This window comes from Myxocyprinus asiaticus, chromosome 42 (assembly GCF_019703515.2).
Source record: "Myxocyprinus asiaticus isolate MX2 ecotype Aquarium Trade chromosome 42, UBuf_Myxa_2, whole genome shotgun sequence".
Classification (NCBI taxonomy): domain Eukaryota; kingdom Metazoa; phylum Chordata; class Actinopteri; order Cypriniformes; family Catostomidae; genus Myxocyprinus; species Myxocyprinus asiaticus.
The window spans coordinates 581,246-606,843 of record NC_059385.1 but is presented as its reverse complement, the minus strand read 5'-3'; the positions used below and the strand labels follow the sequence as shown (position 1 = coordinate 606,843).

The 25,598-nt window shown below is 39.0% G+C and overlaps 2 protein-coding genes across 5 annotated transcripts in view; one reads left to right on the top strand and one right to left on the bottom strand.

The window, feature by feature from the left end:
* The window catches only part of LOC127433090 (protein FAM222A-like), a 31,710-nt gene extending 10,118 nt beyond the window's left edge, over positions 1-21,592 (top strand). The window contains exons 2-3 of one of the 4 annotated variants that reach the window (XM_051684749.1): positions 5,234-5,364; positions 18,082-21,592. In XM_051684749.1, coding sequence (XP_051540709.1) covers positions 5,277-5,364; positions 18,082-19,334 — 1,341 coding nt within the window. In that variant the 5' untranslated portion in view covers positions 5,234-5,276 and the 3' untranslated portion in view covers positions 19,335-21,592. Of the gene's footprint in view, positions 1-5,233; positions 5,378-17,624; positions 17,912-18,081 lie in introns of those variants that run through there. The other 3 variants (XM_051684751.1, XM_051684752.1, XM_051684750.1) reach the window with 3 other exon arrangements.
* LOC127433071 (palmitoyltransferase ZDHHC8B-like) overlaps positions 1-25,598 on the bottom strand; it is a 241,047-nt gene that overhangs the window by 54,241 nt on the left and 161,208 nt on the right. The gene's annotated exons all lie outside the window — the stretch shown is intronic.

The window sequence follows — 25,598 nt, the reverse complement described above, 5'->3', positions numbered from 1 at the left end:
AAAAAAAGAATACTATCTTACAGGCAGTGAAAGTTAGATTTTTGTTACCTTTAATGTAAGTGATTTTATAATTTGAAGGCTCATTTCCTGCTTTTTTGAGTAGTGTTTGACAGATATCCATTGCAGTAAACATTATTTTGGTGAAATGTCCTAACCGTCAGCGGAGGAAAAATGCAATCTCTGAATGTTTGTGTATTTGTACATTTCAGCTGGGTTATGTGAATGTGAATGTACATAGGGAGTGTAGAAATATCTTTAAAAAAAAAAAAATCAAAAACAGTATTTTTGTTGTTGATAAAGTTGCTATGGCCAATTTCAGTGTTGCAAAAACAATACCTGCAGAAACACTATAATACAGATCAGATTAGATTTAAAAGGGTCACAACATGCTGTCCATTGTGAGCATGAATGAAAACCCTCTGTTTTTACCCCTCCACTTATCTTGCATTTCCCCTTTACCATGTGACCTTTATCTCCTCAAACACCCGACACTTCTCGCTCCATATTGATGACAGCTTGTACAATTAGACACTCGGAGAGAGATGAGTTTAAGGGAGGATAACACCAGAATAGAGGGACAATTTGTCCACCAGCGCTGTCTTATCGCAAATCCTCGGAGACAAAAGATCAGAGTCAGTGTGCGGGACTCTTATCTCGCCGCAGCCCCTCACCAGGCCTCATCGCAGCTGATAATATTCTTATCGGCGCCGCTGATGTCACGAGAAAAATGGCAAGGATTGACCGTCCTTGCCACTCAGAGTTTGACACAAGCAAGTTTGAAACAAGCTCGAGTGGAGCCAACAGTACGAGCGTGTCAGTGGGATGTTGTTGTGTTTGAGCCATCCTTTAGATGTCGTCTCATCTGTCTCTCTTTTTCACATTCTGCTTTGAATATACATTTTCCCCCCCAAACAAAGCTTTCTTCTCTCCCGTCATGGAGTGAAAGTGTCTTTTAATGCATTTCCCCCTGAGCTACAGCAGAGTAATGGAAGCTTCTCTTACACTCGTCTCTCATTTTCTGTTGATAAAACTACGCCAGCTTTTCCCGGGAGATCCTGATTTTTCTCCCCTTGCAAACGTGTATTTTCTTTTGAAAAATGTGTCGTTGTTGTTGTTGTGAGACCGGTGCTCTCTCTCTTCTCTGCCGGGCGTTTGCGATGGCCTCGTGGTTTCTGTGAGCAGGGAGGAAGAGTTGTAAAGTTTCTCCAGGATCTTGCTTTTATCTCTTGTGCTGTAGGTTTAATTGGGTTTACACGGATGGCTTGTGAATGCTCCCTCACTCAGTTTGCTGCCCTCTGGACCTGCAGGTAAAATGAGAGCAATACGATTGACGGGAAATAAATCAAAAGAGGATTGTTTTTTTTATGCAATGAGCGCAAAATAGAGCAACCAAACAGATATGAATAACATGCACTTATGAGCTCCGGAGGGTTTTATGAACCGTTTCATCAATGTTCAGCACTCTAGTACAATCTTACAGCCTGATCTCATGAACATTAGGTGACCGTTGCAACATTTTTGCAGAACAAAATGTATGTGCTTCATTACATGTTTCGCTGCAGTTTCTGAGTGACATGTCCAGTGGGGGGCGCTAAAAGTGAGTGAAATTGTGTTGTAATCCGACGAGGATTTTAAAGTAAATGTTAGATTTTAATGAGTAAAACATATCTTCCTAATAGAGCTGAAATGATTAGTCGACATTATCGACAACGTCGACAATATAAAATTGACAAATGTAGTTGTCGAATAGTCGTTTGATGTAATTTAACATAACATGAGATCACATTAAACTCTAATGATGACGTGTGAGAGCAGCATTGCAGTTCGCGACTGACTGAGGAGAGGAAGAATTACATGGATCACAGATGCACTCTAAACTTTCCAAACAGCTTCAGCTGATGTAGATTACAAAGTATGAGGGAATTATAATGCAAAAATACAAAATAGTAAATACAGAAGCACTGTAGTGAAACAAAGCGGAGCTGGAGCTGCCGTTACACTTAAGCAAAACTTTCATGTTAAGTGACTTTAATGGAAGCACCCCGGCATTATATCTTTAATGCATCCTTTATTAAAGTTCAAATAATACAGAAGCAGGTTATGTAAATGAGTACAAACTCCAAAACTGGCATTTCTCTGTGCAGTCAGCGCCTCTTCTATGAGTCGCGTGAAGTGACCTGATTTAAGGGGGAGAGATTGTGCATCAGCCGGGTGCAGTTTCAATCTCTCACAGAGATGCTCGTCCCTTACGTGCACTTGCTGCAGCTAGATTATAACGTGATGGCTTGTGATGTAGTGAATCATAATATAAATGTGTTGCAGTGTGTATCTTATCGTAAAGAAAATTGGCGATACGCAGCTCTGTTAAGAAGAGAGAGTTGGGGCTTGGGTATCTCAGCGAGTACTGACGCTGACTATCACCCCTGGAGTCACGTGTTCGAATCCAGGATGTGCTGAGTGACTCCAGCCAGGTCTCCTAAGCAACCAAATTGGCCCGGTTGCTAGGGTGGGTAGAGTCACATGGGGTAACCTCCTCGTGGTCACTATAATGTTGTTCTCGCTCTCGATGGGGCATGTGGTGAGTTGTGTGTGGATGCCGCAGAGCATAGCGTGAAGCCTCCACACGCGCTATGTCTCCACAGTAACGCGCTCAACAAGTCACGTGATAAGATGCGCGGATTGACGGTCTCAGACACGGGGGCAACTGAGATTCGTCCTCTGCCACCCGGATTGAGGCGAGTCACCACGCCACCACAAGGACTTAGAGCGCATTGGGAATTGAGTATTCTAGATTGGGGAGAAAATCACACCCACAAAAAAAGAAGAGAGAGTTAAAAATTTATTGAAGTGAACAGAAAGGTGAGAGAGGGTAGTCTTCGCCCCATTATACACGGCTACAAAATACATTGATTTGTTTTTGTTTTGGCTTGTTTTCCGATATAAATATCTAAAAGTCCTTTTAAAACAACGTACATTTACTTTAGCAGATATATTGCAGAAGAACAAATTATTATCTGACAATGTTGAATATAATATTAAATATTTAATATATTTTTAAATATCTAAGAGTCCTTTAAAAAAGACACATTCACCTGAGAAGCAGCATATACGATATTTAGACTTGCTTTAAGAGAATAGATCTTGAATATAAGAGTATTTTGTCTTTACTGCACTCACAGAAGTATAACCAAGTGAAAAATACACTTATATATACAATACACTTATATTAAAGATACATTCTAGATACACATCTAAATATCTTATATGCTGCTTCTCAAGTAAATGTATCTTGTTTTAAGGATTTTTAGACAATTTTAAATGGAAAACAAGACAAAAACTCTTGATAACACTAGTTTTACTTAAGTATTTTTCTCCTTTAATTCAGTGAATGTCATTAAAGGTATTTTTAAAAGATGATTTTTCCTCTTTATTGTTAGTAAGCATGTTTAATACAACCTTTTAAGTTGGGCACAAGCTGAATAATCGGTTAGTAGCTAATGATTAATCGTTGCAATAATCGCCGAATAGTCAAATCAAATCACTTTTATTGTCACACAGCCATATACACAAGTGCAATGGTGTGTGAAATTCTTGGGTGCAGTTCCAATCAATATAGTAGTCGTGACAGTGATGAGACGTATACCAATTTACAATAACATCAAATTAACACAACACAATTTAAACATCTGATGTACACATAATTACACACAACAATATACAAATAATAACATACACTGTACAGTATACAATACGCACTATATAGATACACATTATTCAATAAAAATAAAAAAAAGTATATATAGTAGTATATATAGACACACACTCCTTCAGGCCGGGGAGCCCCGGCATGACGTACATCCCCCCCTTTCCAGCAGGTCATCCTTGCCTCTTCGGACCGGGGAGGGAAAAAAACAACAACAACAACAAAAAAAAGCTTACTCGCCGGGTCCTCGGCTATTCTTCCACCCTCTAGTGGATGACAGCTGCGCCTCCCTGGGCGGATCGGAGGCAGTCCTCCAGCCCCTGGCGGACAGAAAGCCCCGCTGTGTTTTCGGTGGATGGAAGGGGTCTCCTCCGCCCCTGGCAGCAGCCCTGACCGCTCCAGGCGGATGGCAAGGAGCCCTTCCTCCCCTCGCTGTCAGCGGCCGTTCCTCCACTCTCAGGCGGCCGGGCTCCTCTGTCCCCCTCTGTCCAGGGGTTGATGGTAGTGGCGAGAACTCTACTACGGCGCATCCCTCCTCCCTCCCGGGTTGCGGCACCAGTGTAACAAAGTTCAATGGAAACGAGGAGGCGAGAACCGGCTTGACAATATAAATAATAATTTAATAATAAACTTAAACAAAAAGACAAATACATGCCGGGCATCTGCCTGTAACTCTCTCTCCCTGGAACTGCCATCTCCGGTCGCCTTTATCCCTCTCAAGGGCTTGATTAGCCTGATTAGGGGCTGGGTGTGTAGCATCACGACCCGGCCCCGCCCTCCTCCCTGCCACAAACCCGTTTTACTTCTGTAATGTGACACATTTCAATGAAACAGGATATTCAACAAGAAAAAAACTGTAGGGCTGGACTTGATTTTATCCATCGGTCATTGATTGGATGGCCATTCCATAGTGAATTAGATCCAAACTGTGGAGACATCCCCGGCACCCATTGGCTGAAACATTGGCCAGGTGAAGTCAGCTGAAAGGGAAACTTAGTTTCAGATGTGGAGCATGTTATAACATTTTCACCACATTCCACCAGCCAGTACAGCAACACTGACTCAACCAATGGCGTTAGATTGGGGCGGGACTATCTGTTCGATGACCAGTGGAAGTCAGGGGTAGTGTTTGTTGTTTTTAAAAACTATTATGAACAGTCTTGTCTTGACGCAATGTAACCCCCTGCTCTTCATGAGTGTTTGTAATATTTGTGTTGTTTTATATGCTGTCTTCTCCTCACAATTCTCATTCTGAGAGCATCAGATAACACCGGTGAGAGTTTACCGGCAATTAAAACTGTCGTCTGCTCCACATGCAACACGCTCCTCCAAAACTATCTCAAACATGCAGGAGTTGCTGCTGTATGGTCTGTTACTTCAAGTTTTAAAATGTCTCCATTTTAGATGTAATATCCACACGCTCTTGTGCTGCAGTGGGGTTAGAGATTAATATCTATGAATCATGATGTCACAGGGTTTCCTGATGTCTCATCTAAGAGGAATAATAACTCGTTTGCTTGTTGTTTGCAGATTTGTGAAGGCGTCAGTGACCCGTACAGCTCAATCTGGCATCATGCTGGCGTGTCTGCAGCCACAGAATCAAACGCCACGACACCTGACATGTGCCGCAAAGATCTTCGACACACCCGTCAGTCACACGAGTGAGTGTCACAGGTGATTCTGGTCACAGATAAATCTACAGTGGATTTGAGGAATAGTTCACCCAAAAATGAAAATTCCATCATGTTATTCTACTCGTACATGTATGACTTTCTTCTGTTGGGCAGAAGTGTCATAAACATACAATTTCAAGTAGTCCATTTGTTTGAGGAATACACTTAAATGTAGGTTGTTTTACACTGATAATTGTCCCGTCTGCTATATGCGTCAAATCTTATTCGCACTTTTGTTCAATTAAAAGATGGCACCCAGGGCTGCATTAAGGTGGTCCTGGGCCACTGGGCTTATCGTTTCACTGGGCCCCTGTCGGTCATCGGGGCAGGCTGGGGGGTGTGGTCATGTGCTACACGGACGGGTTTAGTCGTTACGCACCCTCTCAGTGTTTACATCAGCGTCTTTACTGAGAATGTCGATGTGATGCTGCCGCGGACCCCGGAGCTTAAGCCTAGGTAAGCCTGTGCATTAATGTGGCCCTGGATGCATCACACCAGGTTTGATATCATTGACCCAGTTTACACCTGTTGGCCATCCTTCAGGCTTTCTCTGTGCCAACATTCAATGGCCTTTGGCCAGCTGATCACCCAGATGAAAACAGCGATGTGTCTCGCCTGACCACATGTGATCGGATCACCCGAGATATCTGGAGTAAACGGGGTCATGGACATATAATGCACAGGAGTCATTTGGACTACACTTGTTATATTTTTATGGTGCTTGACTGTATAAATCATCTTCCACTTTAGTTGTATGGTAAGTAGAAGTTCAGACATTATGTGAAACGTCTCATTTTGTGTTTCATGGAAGAAAATCAAACCGGTTTGGAACAGCATGACTGTGGGTAAATCTCTCTCGGTTAGCATGGAGAGTTTTATACACTTTATAATAAGAGAAAAAAAGAGTAAATGAGATACAGATGAAAGTGAAAGAAAGGTAAGGGAAATGAGAAAAAAAAATAAAATCTAAGAACAAATGCCTAAAAGGGCAGAAACGAGTGAGATTAAAAAGGTTTATTGGAGATGGAAGAATTGGGGGTGGGAAAAAACTCCCTCAGTAAATTGAATTTTCAGGGGTAACCTTTGATTTTCATGGCTTTAACCTTTATTGAACGGCTCATGGATCCTTTTTCATCCATGAAGAGAGCCAGAGAGGTGGATTCGTTTTCATTCAGGCTCTTCTTAAACTTGGTTCTTCCCACTCTTCATGTGTTCTGTTTCAAAGGTTCCTGTTTCTTCATGACCGTCAAGGCATGTTCATTTATATAGCACATATCATACATAATGGTAATTTAAAGTGCTTTACATAAAGAAAATACAAGATGCATACGAATACATTTTAAAACCAATTAAAAACAAGGAATGAGAATAAAAAGTAATAAGATGAATTTTTAAAACTGATTTAAAAATGATTAAGAGCTGCTGAAAACAAGAGCTTTCACATGCACAACACAGTAACTTTGTTAAAGTTGATTTGTGCTCCTGATCTTCTGACACCGTTGAAACGGTCAGATAAGAGCGCAGCAGGAGACGTTGACCTTGACTTCAGGTTCATATCACCTGCACAGATCTGCAGGATCCTCCAAACGGCTCTTATCAAACACATCCATCACAACGTCTTTAATTTAATTCATGAGCACATTGATCAGCTGCGACACAGAACGAAAGTTCATGAAGCTTCCGTTCAAGGGCAGATTCAACCATCAGAGCTCATTCACATGTTTCACTCTAAAATATAAATCAAAAATAAAAGATGTAGAATTTTAGAAAATGAACTATATATTTTAGACCAGTGAAATTTTTTTTTTGCATTTGTGACATTTTCCAATTAAGCCCAATAATAATGTTATATAATTTAATTTATCGAGTGTTGATACACTGATACATTTGTACTGTCTTCAATTTAAATCGTTGTTCTGCAGCATTTATCTCTGACTATAACATTTAATGTACTACAGTAAAGAGAATTTTATTGAGAGTGACAATTACTAAAAACCATTTGGATACATTACAGTAATTGTTTTTGTTTTGGTTTTTTTTTTGGAGAAAATGTATTAATTGTCATGAAAATAATACAAAAATAGTGATTAAAATGAACAATTTTCTTAATGCATAATGTTTAGATTTTTTTAACCTTGTGTGACACCCCCCCCCCACCCCTTGTCCACATCTGTGGACGTTGTATTTTGGCTTTGCTATATGCAACGCATAATTTAAATGAATTAAAACTGACTGAATACTGTTCACCAGACTCTACACTGTCATTTAAGGGTTAAACTTCTGGTACACCGCCATCAAAAGTGCCTCTGGTAAGAAACATATTTAAGTTGTTTGGTTGTAAAGAGTAGCGTCTCTAGTTTCGTTTGATATGCCGCTTTAAAACAGCCATTCATTTTTCACGCTTCAGCACGCTGATAAACATGACATCCACATATGTGGAAATTAGGACTGCGTTCCCTCAAATGCTGAAAAAACATGTTAGTTATTTAGAATATTTTTAGACATGAACACATCTGTGGGTCATTTTGTTTCATTTGATATATAAATTTTGTTCTATTTTATTTTATTATCACTGTATAATACTGTTCTATTAAGATTAGTAAATGCATTCCTATATATTTATTGTGCATTTTCACATTGAGAATAAATGTATTCATGCAAAAGCTGATAAATGTTGCTTTCAGAGGCTTTATATGGAGTTAGGATGAAAATAAGGTGCATTTCAAACTGTTCTGAGACCAGTGCACACAGACAGCATACTGGAGGTTAAGTAATGCACTAAATAGGGAGCAAGGGAGCATCCTATAGCTCTCTATGCAGTTAAGTGCATTCACTCCTAAAATCTGATCAAAAGTTCAGTTTCAGGCTGCAGATGATGTTTGGATCACTCAACATGTTTGACAGACATGTGACAATGATAATCAGTACATAGATTCAGAATTTATAATGTATCATTTTATTTTAACATGATTGACAGTGATTGGATGATGCTGGACATTACTTTGAATCAGAATTAATTATTCAGCTTTATAGAAAATCAGCTGTAATGTCTATAACATCTCAAAAACATGTATAATCAACACTCCTGAACACATAATAAACTATTTGATGAAATAAATCTGACTTTCTATAGCTTGGTATTACTTAATTTAGAGTAAAAGATGTAAAGACGCTGACTACCACACCTGGAGTCGCGAGTTTGAATCCAGGGCGTGCTGACTGACTCCAGCCAGGTCTCCTAAGCAACCAAATTGGTCCAGTTGCTAGGGAGGGTAGAGTCACATGGGGCAACCTCCTCGTGGTCGCTATAATGTGGTTCTCGCTCTCGGTGGGGCGTGTGGTGAGTTGTGTGTGGATGCTGCAGAGAATAACGTGAAGCCTTCACACGCGCTACGTCTCCACGGTAACGTGCTCAACAAGTCACGTGATTAGATGCACGGATTGACGTCTCAGACGCGGAGGCAACTGGGATTCATCCTCCACCACCCGGATTGAGGCGAGCCACTATGGCACCACAAGGACTTAGAGCACATTGGGAACTGGGCGTTACAAACTGGGGAAAAAAAAGAAAAACTAAATACAGAACGTAATCTCAAATGTTTAGGAAAACTATTTGCTCTAGAAATTCTGTTTTATTTTTTGGCTCGTTTATTAGGTGCTACTAGATACAAATCAGAAAGGGAAATTGATAATGTACACAGCAGTTAATTAATTTATTTACACATATTTTAGGGTCAATTGTGTTTTTGTGAGATTCACACATTCACTCCTAATAGTTGCACATTTTCATTTTTCAGCTCTGAGCCTTGTGACAAACAAATCCTGATATTAAGATCAATTGTCATTTTTCTTTTAATCCTTTATTTATGTTTATCTGGCAACATTTATTGTGACCTGAATGTCTAAATCTCTCTCAGATGACTTACGTTTTATGTTATGCGATGCTCTAAACATGGTTTAAATAATCATTCATGTCAACACACATTACAGTCATTATTAATGGGGGCACAATCAGACATTGATCATTATTATCTGAATATGTAGACTCGTCTGTTATTCATTTAACTGTGCTATTATCTGCTAAACTGTGTTTTACTTTTAAATAGGATTGAATGACAGAAAACTTTAATCTCACATTGTCACTTATTACAAACAGCATGTTCATCTTCTGTACCCATTATACTACATATAACATTTGGATGTTGTTCGTTATTATTATGATTTGGGTGCATTCATCTGAAATATTTCCATCCTTTACATGCAGTATTCAAATCATTTCAAAGCCTCTGGGGGACCCAATATTTGCATGTAGGTCTCAGTATGGCAATGATTTTAGACATAATTAAGGTGAATGTGACTGGAACTATGGGCTTCCTCTTTGCTGGAAAATAAGTCTCACTGCAGTCTTTCCTCCTGTGCCTTTCACTTCTACTTGGCTTAAAGCATTATTGTCTGTGACATGTAAAATTTTAATGTGGAATCTGAGCTGTGCTTGTCTGCTAAATGCTGCAACCGAAGGGTTGAGCTCTGCCGAGGGGCGTTCACTCCTGTTTACCTGCAGGGCTCCTGCATCCTTCCACACAACAGCGCCCGCAACCCGCCCATCATGACCCACATTCTGAGAACATATTCCAGATGCGATGAACTTTCCGTTTGATCTCTGGAGGTTTAAACTCTCACTGAAATTTCAGCTGATGAGTCCCACGAGCTGCAGCGCCTGCGGGCGCGTGTCATTTCTGTTTCGCTGGAAATGCAGCCAACATGCTCTGCATATCCATACGTCTGCATCAGCAATATCTGAGCTACGAATATTACCTGGAGGATTTTTCCAGTGTGTTTGGATTGTTGGCATCTCATCTCTAGGTGACACTGTGATCAAATATTCTGTTTTTTGAGATGCAACCTATGCTTGCATTTCACTGCGTTGATTTTGCCTGAAGTGCAGATGTTCGTCAGTGGCAGTAAATCAGAGCTGTTTGCATTCAGATGGAAAGACCTGGAAATCTATTAGCCAAGATGACGTAATTCCCACGCACTGCTGAAAGGTTTTAGAGTTTTGTCCGGTTCGGGGTTCTTGTCTTTCAATCATCAGGAATCAAATTTTTTTGTTATATTTTGAGAGAAAAGTGAGCTCATTTGTATTATTAAAAAAAAAAAAAACACTATAACATTTCCTAAAAAGAGTCTAAAAAGAACATTTATTGAAAGTAAAAACGACTCATCCTGAACTTCTGACATCAGACAGATGAATACATGTAAACACTTTTTGCACGCCTATTGAGTGATCAGAAACTCATCTCGTCCAATCATGGTGAGGTAATAAGGACTTGGTAGGATGGATACTATTATTTCCAAACAGTAAAAGAACTAATGATTAGAGTAAAATGTGTTAAAGCGTGTGTGTGTGTGTGTGTGTGGCACCTGCCGCTCTGCAGATCCTTCTGACGAATCACAACGATAGTTTATTTTCAACAAGATCACTGATCATTTCAGTCTGATCCGAACAATTAGAACTGCACATTTAAAGCGCTGCTAATTATGTGAAGAGGTTAGCCAATCATAACAGACTTCATTTACATAGAAATCTTAAAGGTACAGCAGCAAAAGTATGATAATGTATGGTAAGACGCAGGAGTATGATAAAGATATAACCCTTTAAAGGAACTCTAAGTTGAGATTCTTTGTAAGAGGGTGGCATGGGCGCTTCATCGAGCACGTGAGGAGTAACAGAATCTCTCTGTTGAAGACGCAGTTTCAGGGATGTTTTTTCTCACGCTTCTGGAGTACTGGAGACTTCCGCGAGTCAAGTGCTTCCCTTCGGTACAGAGTGAAATGTGAAACTACAGCTGATGAATAAACACTAACACTGGAGGTTTATTAGTTCCTGGAGAGTCACACATTCAACTGTGAGAATGAGAGAACAGACAGATGAGATGAATGCAAGTGTTTGTGGGGAGATTAACATCAGAGTTCATGTATGGAGAGTTCATGTAGATCTAGAGTTCTGCACACTCCTGAAATTCAGATCACTTTGTATTAATGGCTTTTAATATTAATAATGTGAGAGGAATCTGCAAAATATAGTCTAAGTCTATATCTGACAAGACCAGCAAGTGTTCTGTTTTGGGTGCTGCACTGCAAAAAAAAATCTAAAATGCATTGAGGTTTATGCTTTAAACAAGAATTTGTTTTTTTAATTCAAACAGAAAACAAGTTTAATTTTCTTACCCCATTGGCAAATAGTTTTTTTTTTTAGATGGCATTAAACTTCACTAAGTCTTAAAGGGACAGTTCACCCAAAAATGAAAATTCTCTCATCATTTACTCACCCTCATGTCATCCCAGATGTGTTTGACTTTCTTTCTTCTGCAGAACACAAATGAAGATTTTTTTTTTTTTGAAGGATATTTCAGCTCTGTAGGTTCATACAATGCAAGTGAATGGTGACCAGAACTTTGAAGCTCCAAAAAGCACATAAAGGCAGCATAAAAGTAATCCATATGACTCCAGTGGTATAATTCATGTCTTCAGAAGTGATATGATAGGTGTGGTTGAGAAACGGATCAATATTCAAGTCATTTTTTTACTATAATTCTACACTTCCACATTCAGCCACCTACTGGTTGGGGCTGGTCAAATGTGGAGATTTACAGTAAAAAAAAAGGACTTGAATTCTCTGAGATTCAAAACATTGTTTTGAATATGAATACAGCTTTAGATGGAGGGATATATATATATATATATATATATATATATATATATATATATATATATATACATATATATACACTATATTGCCAAAGTATTCGCTCATCTGCCTTTAGACGCATATGAACTTAAGTGACATCCCATTCTTAATCCATAGGGTTTAATATGATGTCAGCCCACCCTTTGCAGCTATAACAGCTTCAACTCTTCTGGGAAGGCTTTCCACAAGGTTTAGGAGTGTGTTCATGGGAATTTTTGACCATTCTTCCAGAAGTGCATTTGTGAGGTCAGACACTGATGTTGGACGAGAAGGCCTGGCTCACAGTCTTCGCTCTAATTCATCCCAAAGGTGCTCTATCGGGTTGAGGTCAGGACTCTGTGCAGGCCAGTCAAGTTCTTCCACACCAAACTCACTCATCCATGTCTTTATGGACCTTGCTTTGTGCACTGGTGCGCAGTCATGTTGGAACAGGAAGGGGCCATCCCCAAACTGTTCCCACAAAGTTGGGAGCATGGAATTGTCCAAAATCTCTTGGTATGCTGAAGCATTCAGAGTTCCTTTCACTGGAACTAAGGGGCCAAGCCCAGCTCCTGAAAAACAACCCCACACCATAATCCCCCCTCCACCAAACTTCACAGCTGGCACAATGCAGTCAGACAAGTACCGTTCTCCTGGCAACCGCCAAACCCAGACTCGTCCATCAGATTGCCAGATGGAGAAGCGTGATTCGTCACTCCAGAGAACGCGTCTCCACTGCTCTAGAGTCTAGTGGCGGCGTGCTTTACATCACTGCATCCGACGCTTTGCATTGCACTTGGTGATGTATGGCTTGGATGCAGCTGCTCGGCCATGGAAACCCATTCCATGAAGCTCTCTACGCACTGTTCTTGAGCTAATCTGAAGGCCACATGAACTTTGGAGGTCTGTAGCGATTGACTCTGCAGAAAGTTGGCGACCTCTGCGCACTATGCGCCTCAGCATCCGCTGACCCCGCTCTGTCATTTTACGTGGCCTACCACTTCGTGGCTGAGTTGCTGTCATTCCCAATCGCTTCCACTTTGTTATAATACCACTGACAGTTGACTGTGGAATATTTAGTAGTGAGGAAATTTCACGACTGGACTTGTTGCACAGGTGGCATCCTATCACAGTACCACGCTGGAATTCACTGAGCTCCTGAGAGCGGCCCATTCTTTCACAAATGTTTGTAGAAGCAGTCTGCATGCCTAGGTGCTTCATTTTATACACCTGTGGCCATGGAAGTGATTGGAACACCTGAATTCAATTATTTGGATGGGTGAGCGAATACTTTTGGCAATATAGTGTGTGTGTGTGTGTGTGTGTGTATGTATGTATATATCTATATATATATCTATATATATATATATATATATATATATATATATATAATATATATATTTATTTATTTTTTATTTTTTTCTAAAATTAATTTACTGTAGTGCTATAACTAGAAATGTACATTTTCTGAGTGGTGTTTGCTCGTTCTAAACTTGCCGCCATGATGCTAGGATGTTGTGGGTGGTTGCCAGGGCGTTGCTATGTTTTGAGTGGTTTTCAGTGTGTTGCTATGTGCTTGTTAAGGAGTTCTAAGTGTTTTTATATATATATATATATATATATATATATATATATATATATATATATATATATATATATATATATATATATATCTCTGGTTCTGTATCTGTCAGAATGCTTCCTGTAGGAAGCTCCTACAGCCGAGTTGGGCATTAACAAATATGACATGAAACGCATTCAATTAAAAAACAAAATACGGAAGAAGTCAAACTTAAACAAATACTCAATGAACGATAGCAAAAGCTCTTTTTCTCTGTTATACCAATGAATAAGCATAAGTTAGTACACCTACATAGAAAGAAATGCATAAATAATGATCAAAGCCAAAGTATTAAATGCTATGGATCAATATTTACCGAGTAATCCATTATTTTGTAGAGAGGAGTCCATTTAACACTTTCCACCTATTATTTTGGAGCAAAACTAAAGGTAAAACAAATATCCTTAGAAAGGTGTGAGCGTCATTGTTTTATTTTTACACGGTGATGGGTAGATCGGTTACTAAAATCAGCTGACTTCAGCACCTTTTGTTGCATTATATGTCCAGAAATGGGAAAAAACACTTTTTTTGTGTTGTTTTTCCAAAGTTGGAGTGCCTATAACTCCAGAAGTATTAAAGAAATCTTAATATCCTTTTGCATTCTGCTTCAGAACAAACTTTTCTGACTGTATGTTCATTTTTAACGCCCTATATGGTTGAATCTCAGAGATATGGGGCTCTCAATGTAGCTCCACGTGTTAACTTTTAACCTTTACGCATTTTCAAAGGTCGAAAACCAAACGTGGGTCACATGGTATGAAGCTGTTTTTTCTCGCCCAACAAAACCATGGTCTGAAGTGCAAATAATGTTGAAGCTAGATATCTACCTTCCTTTTATTTAAAATTAATTTATCTTCAGAAAAAGTATGAACAAAATCAAAAATCAGCCAAGGAAATTGTGAAATTTGGTTGATTTAGAATAACCCCTAGATGATTTATTAATGTGTGGTATCTAACAGTTGTTTTTTAATATGCTGTCACAAATTATCATTATTGAAATAAAGCACTGAAATGTAATCAACGTTGCAAAACAATTGCTTTTCCATGTCTACACGGCCCTTCCAACATCACAACTCGGCAACTCTGGTGTGATCTAGAATTCCGAGTGTCCCACTGGTAAATACGATTTTTATTGGTATTCATGTGCTCTGAACTAGCAATTACAATATTTTCAACTCCATTTGAAGGCTGTATTAGTTTAATGCTTCTGTGGAAGGTTTGTGAAAATTGAGTAAACAAATACAACTCTTTATTCTCAGAGTTAATATTCTCTTTATGCTTACAGAGAGTGAAAGAGAATTAACAATGTTAATGATGAATCTGTCTGTAACTCCCCTCTTAACCATGACCTACTTCAAGAGTTCAGTCTGTATCAGATAATGTGCAGTTAATTAGTGGAGAGTTAATGGAGATTTCAGAATCCCCTCCCCAATATACTGTCATTTGCTTTTTCTTTATTAAAGAAATGATCCAGGTTACCACCAACATCAAAACATTGTGATTGCAAGTCGAAATCCTCACCATTTTTAAAGATATTATTAAATATTATACTGTTATTAAATATTATTTGTGGCTCTAGTAATGTAGAATCATTTACTAACCTTGTCTGTGTACATTTATATTCAATATATCAACTTAAACGTCATAAACTGTGAAAACCGCACTTGTTCAACCACATCATGGGGTCTTTAAAGGAATATTCCAGGTTTAATTCAAGTTAAGATTGACCCCATTGACTTCCATTTTAAGTGTCTCACTGGAACACAGGTTTGTGCTTTTTTTTACAGAAAAGGAGGGATGAGTCAAATGTAATATTTGTGGTGATCAACATTATGTCACAAATGCTGTACTGAACTCTGAATATTCCTTTGAAGTCCCCAGCACACTTACGGAGAAGTTTTTTGTTCAGGGGTAAAAAGAAGTTCGAAACAGCTGAGCAATGGCATACTGTTGTGAACATTCAGACACCCGTTTAGAGGTGCATTTAAATACGAGGACGCTCAAGGCGACATGTAAAACATAAACTAATGTGACAGTAAAATGTGTTATCAATGACTTCATGCCTCATTCTATGATTAGAATTCACACGAGATCAGTAGAAGCTGTTTTATAAAGTCATTTATATGCAGTAGATAATGTGTAATTTGTAATGTTTACATTTTTGCAATCATGGTGCCAACACGCTATAACCTCTGCCATAATATACGCCGATTACACTCTGTTAATTTATGATGACACCGTTACTACTGCAAAGATGGGCGTATCTTTGAGCAGATGTGTAAATGGCTTTCGCTGCATACGGGACATGAGTGAAGCAGCATATAAAACAAAAGAGTGAGTGAGAGATTTATAAGAGTAGATTTGGTTCCATTTGTAGACTAATGAAAAAGGATAACATGACATGTTCTTGAAAAATGTGTCTACGCTAAGGATTGTACAGATGTAGGTAGCTTTGCGCCAACTCTGAAATAACTCTGGGCACCGATGTGTTCATATTGACTGACTGAACTACGTAACTGGAATTAGTTGTCTGCCTCAAAGTAGTTGGAGCTTCAGGCCAAAATTGTTCCTCATGATTGTTTGTGATTCGCTGCTGTAGTTCAGGCTAAAGCATTTGAAGCTTTCGCTTTAAGCTGATATTTCAAACTTATTTCTTTCCACCATCTTGTTTTGATTGATTTCTGTAAAAGTTGCACACATTTCTCTCCATCTGTCTGAATGTTTCTGGCTCTTTGTTGTGTTGAATGACTCTGCCGGGCTCAGGAGTCTCTTCAGCTCTCTTCTCTGCCATTATAAACACTCAATTTGTTTCCTTTATGAGATGAATCTTGTAGATTGAATCATTATCACAGTGGGAGACTCATTGTGTGGCTGGAATGAAATGAAACTCCCGACTCAATCCTGAACGGGGAACAACGTGAACTTGCAAATGTGTGACGGACAAGACGTTCAAAATGCTTGATGGCACTGAAGCAGAAATGAATTGTTTTTGTTTTTTTCACTTTATCTTTCATAAAGATCCTTCAATCATCCGCCACTGTGTGCTATTGAATAATCAGCCTTAATTTCAGCACTTTTCTTTCTCGTGTCAGAAATCCCATAAAGGTGTCATTCAGTGGAACTGTATATTTTCTGCCGCTAGATTTACTGCTCATAAATGGAATGATTTTTTTCCCCTTGTGTTGTGGGAGCTAAATAGCCATGAAATTGCCTGAATAATGGCGTTTAAATCCAATCTTGGTTTGTCCCTGCTGCTTTCCTGTTCTCCACTGGCTGCAGGTCTCTCTAGAGAAAGCCATTTTTCATTTGGAGACTCTAGGGCACAGGTTATGCTTATACGCTGCCATAACCGTCTTCAGTGAGAGTAAATGTAGCCATTTTGTCCACCACTGGAATTGCAGATACCTCAGAATAACTGAATGCTCCACATAATAATATTGGCTTTCATTACAATGGCGATAACATAAAGACCAAGACCTTTTTCCCCTGAGAAGTCAGCCCTCATTATAGTCAATACGCTCATGTTACAGGTCAAGGTGTCCTCATATGCACTCAAGCAGCACATTATAAATGCATGCGTAGATGTAAATAAAACTGTGTTCCCAATTTACTGCCTGTATAGCAATCAAAATGTCAAACCCAGCAGCGAGTTTTGATAGCGAGGTCGTTTTTAACTCTTCATTGGCGTATCGCCCCAGCCCGTATCCGAGCGGGTTGCATAGCCAAATGGCATGAAATGAATTCCGCTCAAGCCACTGAAACAAAATTAGCCCCCATTCCCCTCCACCCCTCATCTTTTTTTCTTGATTTCCCAGGGTAATCCAATTCAGTCCTGAAGAAAGACCAAATTAATTTCATAATGCACTGATCAAACATCGCTCGAGGAGTCTCGCTGCACAAAATGAGTTTTTAGAAAGATGCAGACGTGAGAATGAACAACCAGATGAGGAAAGGAGGAGAAGGGAAGTGTGTGTGGAAAAGAGAACGACACAGACGCTTCAATATCTTCAACTTTATTGGACAATTTTTCTTGTCTCGTGTCTGATCATTTTGACTCATCTAGTATTCATCACTCTTCTGTATTTATTGCAAAGCACCTCTCGGCACTCTGTTGGACAGCAAAATCTGAAATTGGAAACATTTTTTTTTAAGATATTCTCATGAGAGTTTGCATATCATCAAGTTTAGTGAGAGAATATACTAGTCATTATGCATGCTGAACGTTGAGGGTATTTGCTTTGTGAAATGCCAGCAAACATGGATTTGAATTTCATTCAAGTACATTTTTTGTCGCTGGAAAAATAATGCAGTCATTTATTCATCCTTTTTTACCCTCTAAATCTGTTTCTGTCTGTAGGTGAGCCGAGCACCATGCGATCCCTGCGGTACCCGTCTACGGCCGAGCTGGATGCATATGCGCAGAGAACGGCTGACAGCCCGCTATCCATCAAGATCTTCCCTACCAACATCAGGGTCCCTCAGCACAAACAGATCAACCGGACGGTCAACGGTCTGGACACTAGCGGGCAGCGCTTTAGTCCCTTCTCACACCCGTACTCCGGTGGGTACCAGGGCTTGTTGGCGACTGTCAGGACTTCCACTGCCACCAAAAGTGTGCTCAAAAGCTCAGACAGCAAACGAACCAAGCTGTCGCCCATCCAAATGGCAGTCGCACCTTACGCGACACCCATCAACCACTGCATCGCCAATAGACATCGGCAGGTGCCGTATAATGTGGGACTTTGCAAGGCCCCAGAAGCACCCAACGTACCTAGCGTTGTGATGGCAGCATTTGCCATGTCTGACTGCTCGAGCCACAGAATCATTCAGCAAATGAGACATCCGTCCAATGGTCAGTGCGGCGAGACTCATTCCAACCCATCGTTCTTGGCAGCGACCGCTGCGTCCAATGCAGAATCTGGTTTCGCTGTATCTGGGTATTCCAGAGCCGTGCTGCCGACTCAGAGCGCAGACGTGACCAAAGCCGCAGGATACGTGGATGGTTTGGATTACCGGCAACACGAGCAGCGCCGAGTGCAGCAGTACTATCCGCAAGGCTCACTACGAATGTACAGCGCCAACAGCGACAGTGGTGAGGTCATCAGCGGCTCTCCTAAAGTCTGTGTTCCCATTGGAAGCACCCAAATCTCCTATAGATCCCACACCCTCAGTACTGCCACCAGTTTAACAGATGGCATGCTAAACAAAGCCACTTCCTCTCCACTGAACTGCACAGCCATGCATGGCAACTTCTCGGTCAAACAGTTCTTCGCACCACCCTGGAACAGCATGCTAGCGACGCCGGGCAGAGATTACAGTTCACAAGAGGTGGGTCGGGGTCACCCTCACCTCCATCCTCACACAGGACACCCTCAGCCGTACCCGATGGACCGCAGGCTGAGTCTCGGCCTGTCCTGCGGGCTGCCCAGTAAGAGCACGTGTCAAGCGTCGCTCCTGAGTAGCAGTCTGCAGTTGCTCGAGTGCCTGATCAGTGAAATCCACCCGCCCTGCATCAAAGAGCGCATGCTGGGCCGAGATTACGACGTGGTGGGTGTCCCGCAGGTCTTCGACCATCAGTCCGCACACGTTCAGCTGCCTGTGTTGAGATAAGACAAGGATTGGCATAGTTTTTGAGCCAATAGTGTGCTGTCTGTGATTGCAGCAAACAGGTTGGATTGAACTCACTGTTAAGTAGACATATGTTGTAAAGGGCTGTGTGGGCCAGAGGTTAAAGGGTAATAGTAATCCTAATCTGTAGAGATCATATACTGATTAACCTGTTTTGACCCATTTCAGTGGCTTTTACTGTATCGTGTTCATACTAGCGTTAAGCAAGCATCAGTTTTTTATGACTTGTGCGGTTCATCAGATGAGCCGTAATGCTTTGAAGAGATTCAGATTCAGAAGTGCTTTTCTAAAGCCTCCAAATTTTGGATACGACTGTCATATTTTGTCCCCTAGTTGCAGTCGAGATGAACTTTTTGGATTGTATTTGTCGCAAAGCAGAAAGCACTCCCGAATCAGGATGTCAAGTACACCGTCCCTTGAAAAAAGAAAAAAGAAAAATGTAAAATAAAGCTTTGAAGAAAGCTTTCTGGGGGGGGGGATTATTTTAGGTTTGCAACAATATCATTAAGCAAATGCTCGATTTTGTTGTGCAGATGGATGAATTCAATTAAATTCATGATTCATATCCACTCAGTATTTTTATAATTATTATTATTAACATTATTATTAATATTACTGTTAGTATAGTTGATATGATCAATTATTAATAATAAAAATAATAATATAATAATATTAATAATAATAAGCCAATTGTGAGTACATATTCAAACACTCAAAAAAGATTTTAATTTGAATTGAGTAATCTTTACCAAACTGAATTAATTTATTTTAGTTAAAGATTGCTTAATTCAATTTGATGGAAATTTGTTATGAAACTAAGATGCATAAATCTTAAAAACAGGCACAAGTATGACGTACACATTTAATCAAACATTTAAATACAAATGTCTTTTGTGATATATTTGCAGTGTAAATGATCAATTTGACTTCTACATTCTTTAGTGTTCAGTCTTCCAAAGTATAGCAGGTGTTTAGATATTAGTTTAGTTGGCTTTTCTTATAGTTGGGAATGGAACAACATCCAGTCGACCGGTTGCATACAGTCTAGTGGCACAAATAGAGCTGAAGTACTTCGATGCTCAAATCGGGTCTGAAAACTCCTCCTCTGCAGATGGTGGGAACGCGGACATTTTTCAGATGCAGTGAAAAGGCGAGTCTCTCTTAAAACCTTTTTGCTCATCTTCTGAACCGCAGATCATGGCAGAGTACAGACACAGAATCTGCACCTTCAGAACTCCACAGATGCAGATTTACACATTGCAACATCCATCATTCGCTAAGTTCTTCACATCCCCCTTGTGTATTTGTTATTTTAAATGCTAATTTCATGTGAGTGTAGGACTCTCAGCTCAGTTTAACACCGTTTTCCATGTTTAAATCCATTCTGCACAGACCCCCCCCCCCCCCCCCAACCCATGTGATTGAGTGCTGCTGTACTTTAATGTTCACACAAACAATCTGAATCTGCCAAAAACACCACAGGAAGTGACAGATTAATCTGCCCATCAAGTCTGTTCTGTTTACTCGTATAAGCCACAGTCATTTTAAATAACTCTGTTAATTGACAATAAATCATAATAGTTATGAATTTTCCCTGTTGCACCGTTTTGCATGTTTGGTTTAAGAAACAATTAATTTAAAAGGAAACAAGTAATATTTTACTGCTATGTTTGTTGCTACCAATAGGATGATGAAAATCCTTTTCAGTGACTATAATGTTTGTTTGTTTGTTTTATCCAAATTCTGGCATCCACATCATAATGAATTCTGGAACTTTGATGGTGATTAACTTGATTTTATGTACTGAAACGGATCTGGTTTGTATATGGAGTCGTGTTAACGCTTTGATTGGTGGTTTTGGCTCCATCAGTACATGTTATTGATTAACAGACGTGACACAGTATAACACATAAAATGTTTTCAGGATGAGTATTTTATAGATTTCATTCATTATGTTGTATTTATTGATATTTAAATGAATCCAATATCAGATCTTCTGCTGGATATTTGAGATCTGTAAATGAATAGGTTTCATTATTTTAATGTTTGATTTAGTTTTCTTGTGTTTTTGAGGAAGTGTTACACATAAAACAGTTATATGAGTGAAATGACACACTATGAGCTCAACGTTTTAAAGTGCAATTATAATGTCGACAGACGGGCTCTCTACGAGGCTTCAGTGGATATTTACCATGTGTGACTGAATTTTCCACCAATAAGATTGTCAAATAAACATAATTTAGCAATGTTTTCTATTTCTGCTCATTTGTCATTTACTTCTGAAGTGATTAATGGCACAACATCTACAGCTATTGAACACATCACTAACAAATTACATTTTAAAATGCAGTTCATAGACGTTTCACTGGTTTTATGCATGGTCTTCCAGAATGAAACCTTGAAAGACACAAAATCCCGTAATGGATGTGATGATCTTTAATGACATATATGCTACAGCTATAAATGAATGGGTGAATCTCACAAAACCTGTCAAGAACATGTCCAGGTCATATTTCACCCCAAATTAAAACTTAAAACTGTTTGTATATTTTGCATAACGAAAATGAAGCCAAATAAATAGATCTCATTCTCAGATGGGCCTTTCAACAGTTGTGGAGTCTCTTTAAATCCACAAAGTCATCATTAGCTTTTCAAATTCCTGATGCCTTCATGGAATTTTCCTCCACTCCATGAAGGCATCTAGTGTGCACTTATCAGTGTGTTGAGGCTGTAGGGTGACACCCAGTGAGGATGTCGTGGTTTTATCCGCTCCTCCTTTGGCCCCGGGGCCGTAGATAATGAGCTTTCAGTGTGACCTAAACTCACACACATCCTCTCCAGCGCTTTTATCTGCTCTACAAGGGCGAATGGAGCAAACACAAAGAGACACCGTCCGGGCCATGAGACCGACATTAGTTCCACCGATTGAACCATCTCTGTGCAGACAGTGCATGAATGACATTCAAAATTCATGCTTTCTAGCTGTTTGTTCAGCAGTTATAATCATAATAACTGTGTGTCATGCTGCAGGTCTTATACAGAGCACTGCAGTGTTTCTATTGTCAGTTTAGGGGTTCTGTCAACATTGGCAGGAGGAGGGGGATATTTCTGTTTATAATTCACTTTCACATACAAGTCAATCAAATGCTGTAATAGCACAAGGCTTCGACTAACACTGTACTGACAGAGTCATATATATGGAAATGGGAATCCGGAAAGATTCTGCAGGATCCTGCAGAGTTGGATTTGGGTGGGAGATATTTGCAGTCCTATTAAGACGTGTTGGAATATTATTATTTTACAGTACTGTATGTTACTGTGGAATAGACCAACCAACACAGTACAACAGCACCTGTATGCAAATCGATCTAAACCAGCAGCATTTATGCAGTTTCAGAGTTTCTCTAGTTGAAAAGACTGTAATACATACTTAAACTGAGAGTTCTTATGATTCAGTAAAGGTATGCAGGTTTAGTAGATTTAACTGGAAGAGAATCCGCAAAAAATAAAACAATATCATGACTTTTAAACATTTAAATCAACTTTCAAACATGCATCATTTATTGAGTCATGTTAAAAGAAAATATAACAAAGAGATTATATATAATATATATATATATATATATATATATATATATATATATATATATATATAAAATTACTGAATGGCTATATTATGGCAACGAACTGAAAAAGAAGAAATAACAGGCAAAATCTGAAAAAATGTATGGTGAGTTTAAACAGTACCATTCACACTTTAAATTAATTTATTTTTAAACTCCTTAGAGGATAGATTGATGATTAGATTGATATTTATGGATATTTGCAGGGAAATTAAAGGAACATTTTGGGTTCAATTCAAGTTCAGTTCAATGGACAGCATTTGTGTTATAATGTTGATTACCACAAAAATTTATTTCGACTCGTTCCTCCTTTTCTTTAAATGTGTGTTCCAGTGAGACACTTACAATGGAAGTCAATGGGGTCAATTTCTGGAGACAGAAATGTGACGCTTATAATTTTATAAAAGCACTTACATTAATTCTTCCATTAAAACTCATGTATTATTCCAGCTGTAAAGTTGTTTAAATTGTTGTTTTGGGGTTTACAGTGTTACATCGTCATGGCAACAAAGTTGTAAAATTGTCTATATCTTTCCACAGATGTGGTTAGTAAGTGATTTAATCACAGTAAAATCATGTTAACACACATATTGTTTATGTCTTGTGTCTATACTTTTGAAACAGTGAGTATTTTAATGTTTACAGATTGACCCCATTGACTTCCATTGTAAGTGTCTCACTGGAACACACATTTGTGCTTTTACTAAAGAAAAGGAGGAACGAGACGAAATTAATTTTTGTGGTAATCAACATTATGACACAAATGCTGCTGACTGAATTTAACTTCTATTGAACCCAGGCCCGGTTCCAGATCAAAATCACTGAGGGTGCTTCTGAAAGTAGTTAGGGTGCTCTGTATAAAGTGGAGATGTATCATAATGACACATTTTTTAATTGATTAAATCATGTTTAAATGCTACTTAACGTAAAGTTTATTTTTTTAATGTACAAAACATTTATTGCTTCCCCATGATCTGTCACTGAAAAAGACAGCAAAAGTCTGCACCTGCAGATTAGGACATACTGATTTGCACAATCATACACGTTTATACGTTTTGATGGAGCAATTCTGTTTGACAATTTACAGTAATAGTCTTACATCTTCAATTGAGCAGGGGTGTGCAATTATTTTGGTACTGGGGCCACATCAGCCGTTAAGTAGAACATGGAACAGAGAAGATTAAAAGTTCTGCATAGTTGTATCTTTTAAGCCCAGACATGCACTCAATGAATGAAGTGTTACTGATGGGACCATTCTGCGATTGCTTGAAAATGCTATACTTTCTATCAAGTGTGAGTAAAACTGAAGAAAGGCTGAATAAAATTATTAATGGATTATTTTACATACTTCAATGCAATGGTAATTTAGTATTCAATTTAACACTCTATATCAGCAGTCTGGTTTAATAGTGAAATAAAATATTCGCCAAAGAGATTCTAAAAGCTTATTTTAATGTTGGCATCAAAGTGGACCCATTTACTTGTTTTATTCTCAGAACATTATCAACATGTTTACATGCTCATGTGTCATGATGTGGGTCTGGTCAATGTTTGGCATCCCATTCAGCACACCACTGAATAAAACAGACTGCATGACACTGATAAATGATTACTGCTGGAGTAACATTCACATACATGTGTGAGGGACTTTACAAATACACAAAGAATAAATATATTCCTCTCTCACTTGGTTTTACTGGCATGTCCCCTCATGCACTATTGAGAGCTAAGTTGTTGTTTGTTTGTTTTTTGCAGAGAGAGAGAGAGAGAGCGCGTGCACTCGCATGCATGGTTGCCAGATTGCATAAATTAAATATGACATAAAGCAAAATATTTCCAATTCGTGCATGTATAAATCTCTGACTGGGGTGTTGCATATATTATCTGGCAACCCTGAGCATATTAAAAGCTTGTGGATGCGCTATGGGTCCCAAAGACAGATAAATGAAAGATCTAATAAAAAAACATTCATGATAAATGACCCCCGGGCAGTAGTTTGCCCTGGTCTGCAATTGAAGCACCCCGTAGAACCGGGACTGATTGAACCCAGAATATTCCTTTAATGTTTGTGCATCTGATGCACTTAAATATCCAATCTCTGTTTAACTCAGTTTATTTCAATTACTTTATGAAATATAAAGTTGCATATAGTTTTAATATGTATAGCTCTTTTCACAACACATTCTGTCCCAAAGAACAGTGCCACAAACCCTACAGTCCACACAAAAGGAGTCACAAACAGTTCTCTGTTAATATTCACATTGTACTTGCTCACAGATAGAATAAAACGTTGAATAAGAGTAATATGAACTGTATAAAGATGTATAGATGTCTGGATCAACAGTCCAGATTTCAACATTAGGGACTCTCTAAGCTGACTGTATTATTGCGCACGAGCTCTCTCTGGTGTTTGTGAAGTGAATCACTACATGCAACTGAACAAGCAAAGCACAAGATTCATTTAAATAGCTGCATCCTCATAGCAATGCTTCAAGCTAATTTATTTATTCAGTGTGCAAATTTCCGTGAATTTAATTCATAAGTTTTATTCAACTTGACTGGATTATTTTCTTTGGAAATGCATCTACACTGTGCAAAGGTAAACTACTTTGAGATAATGACT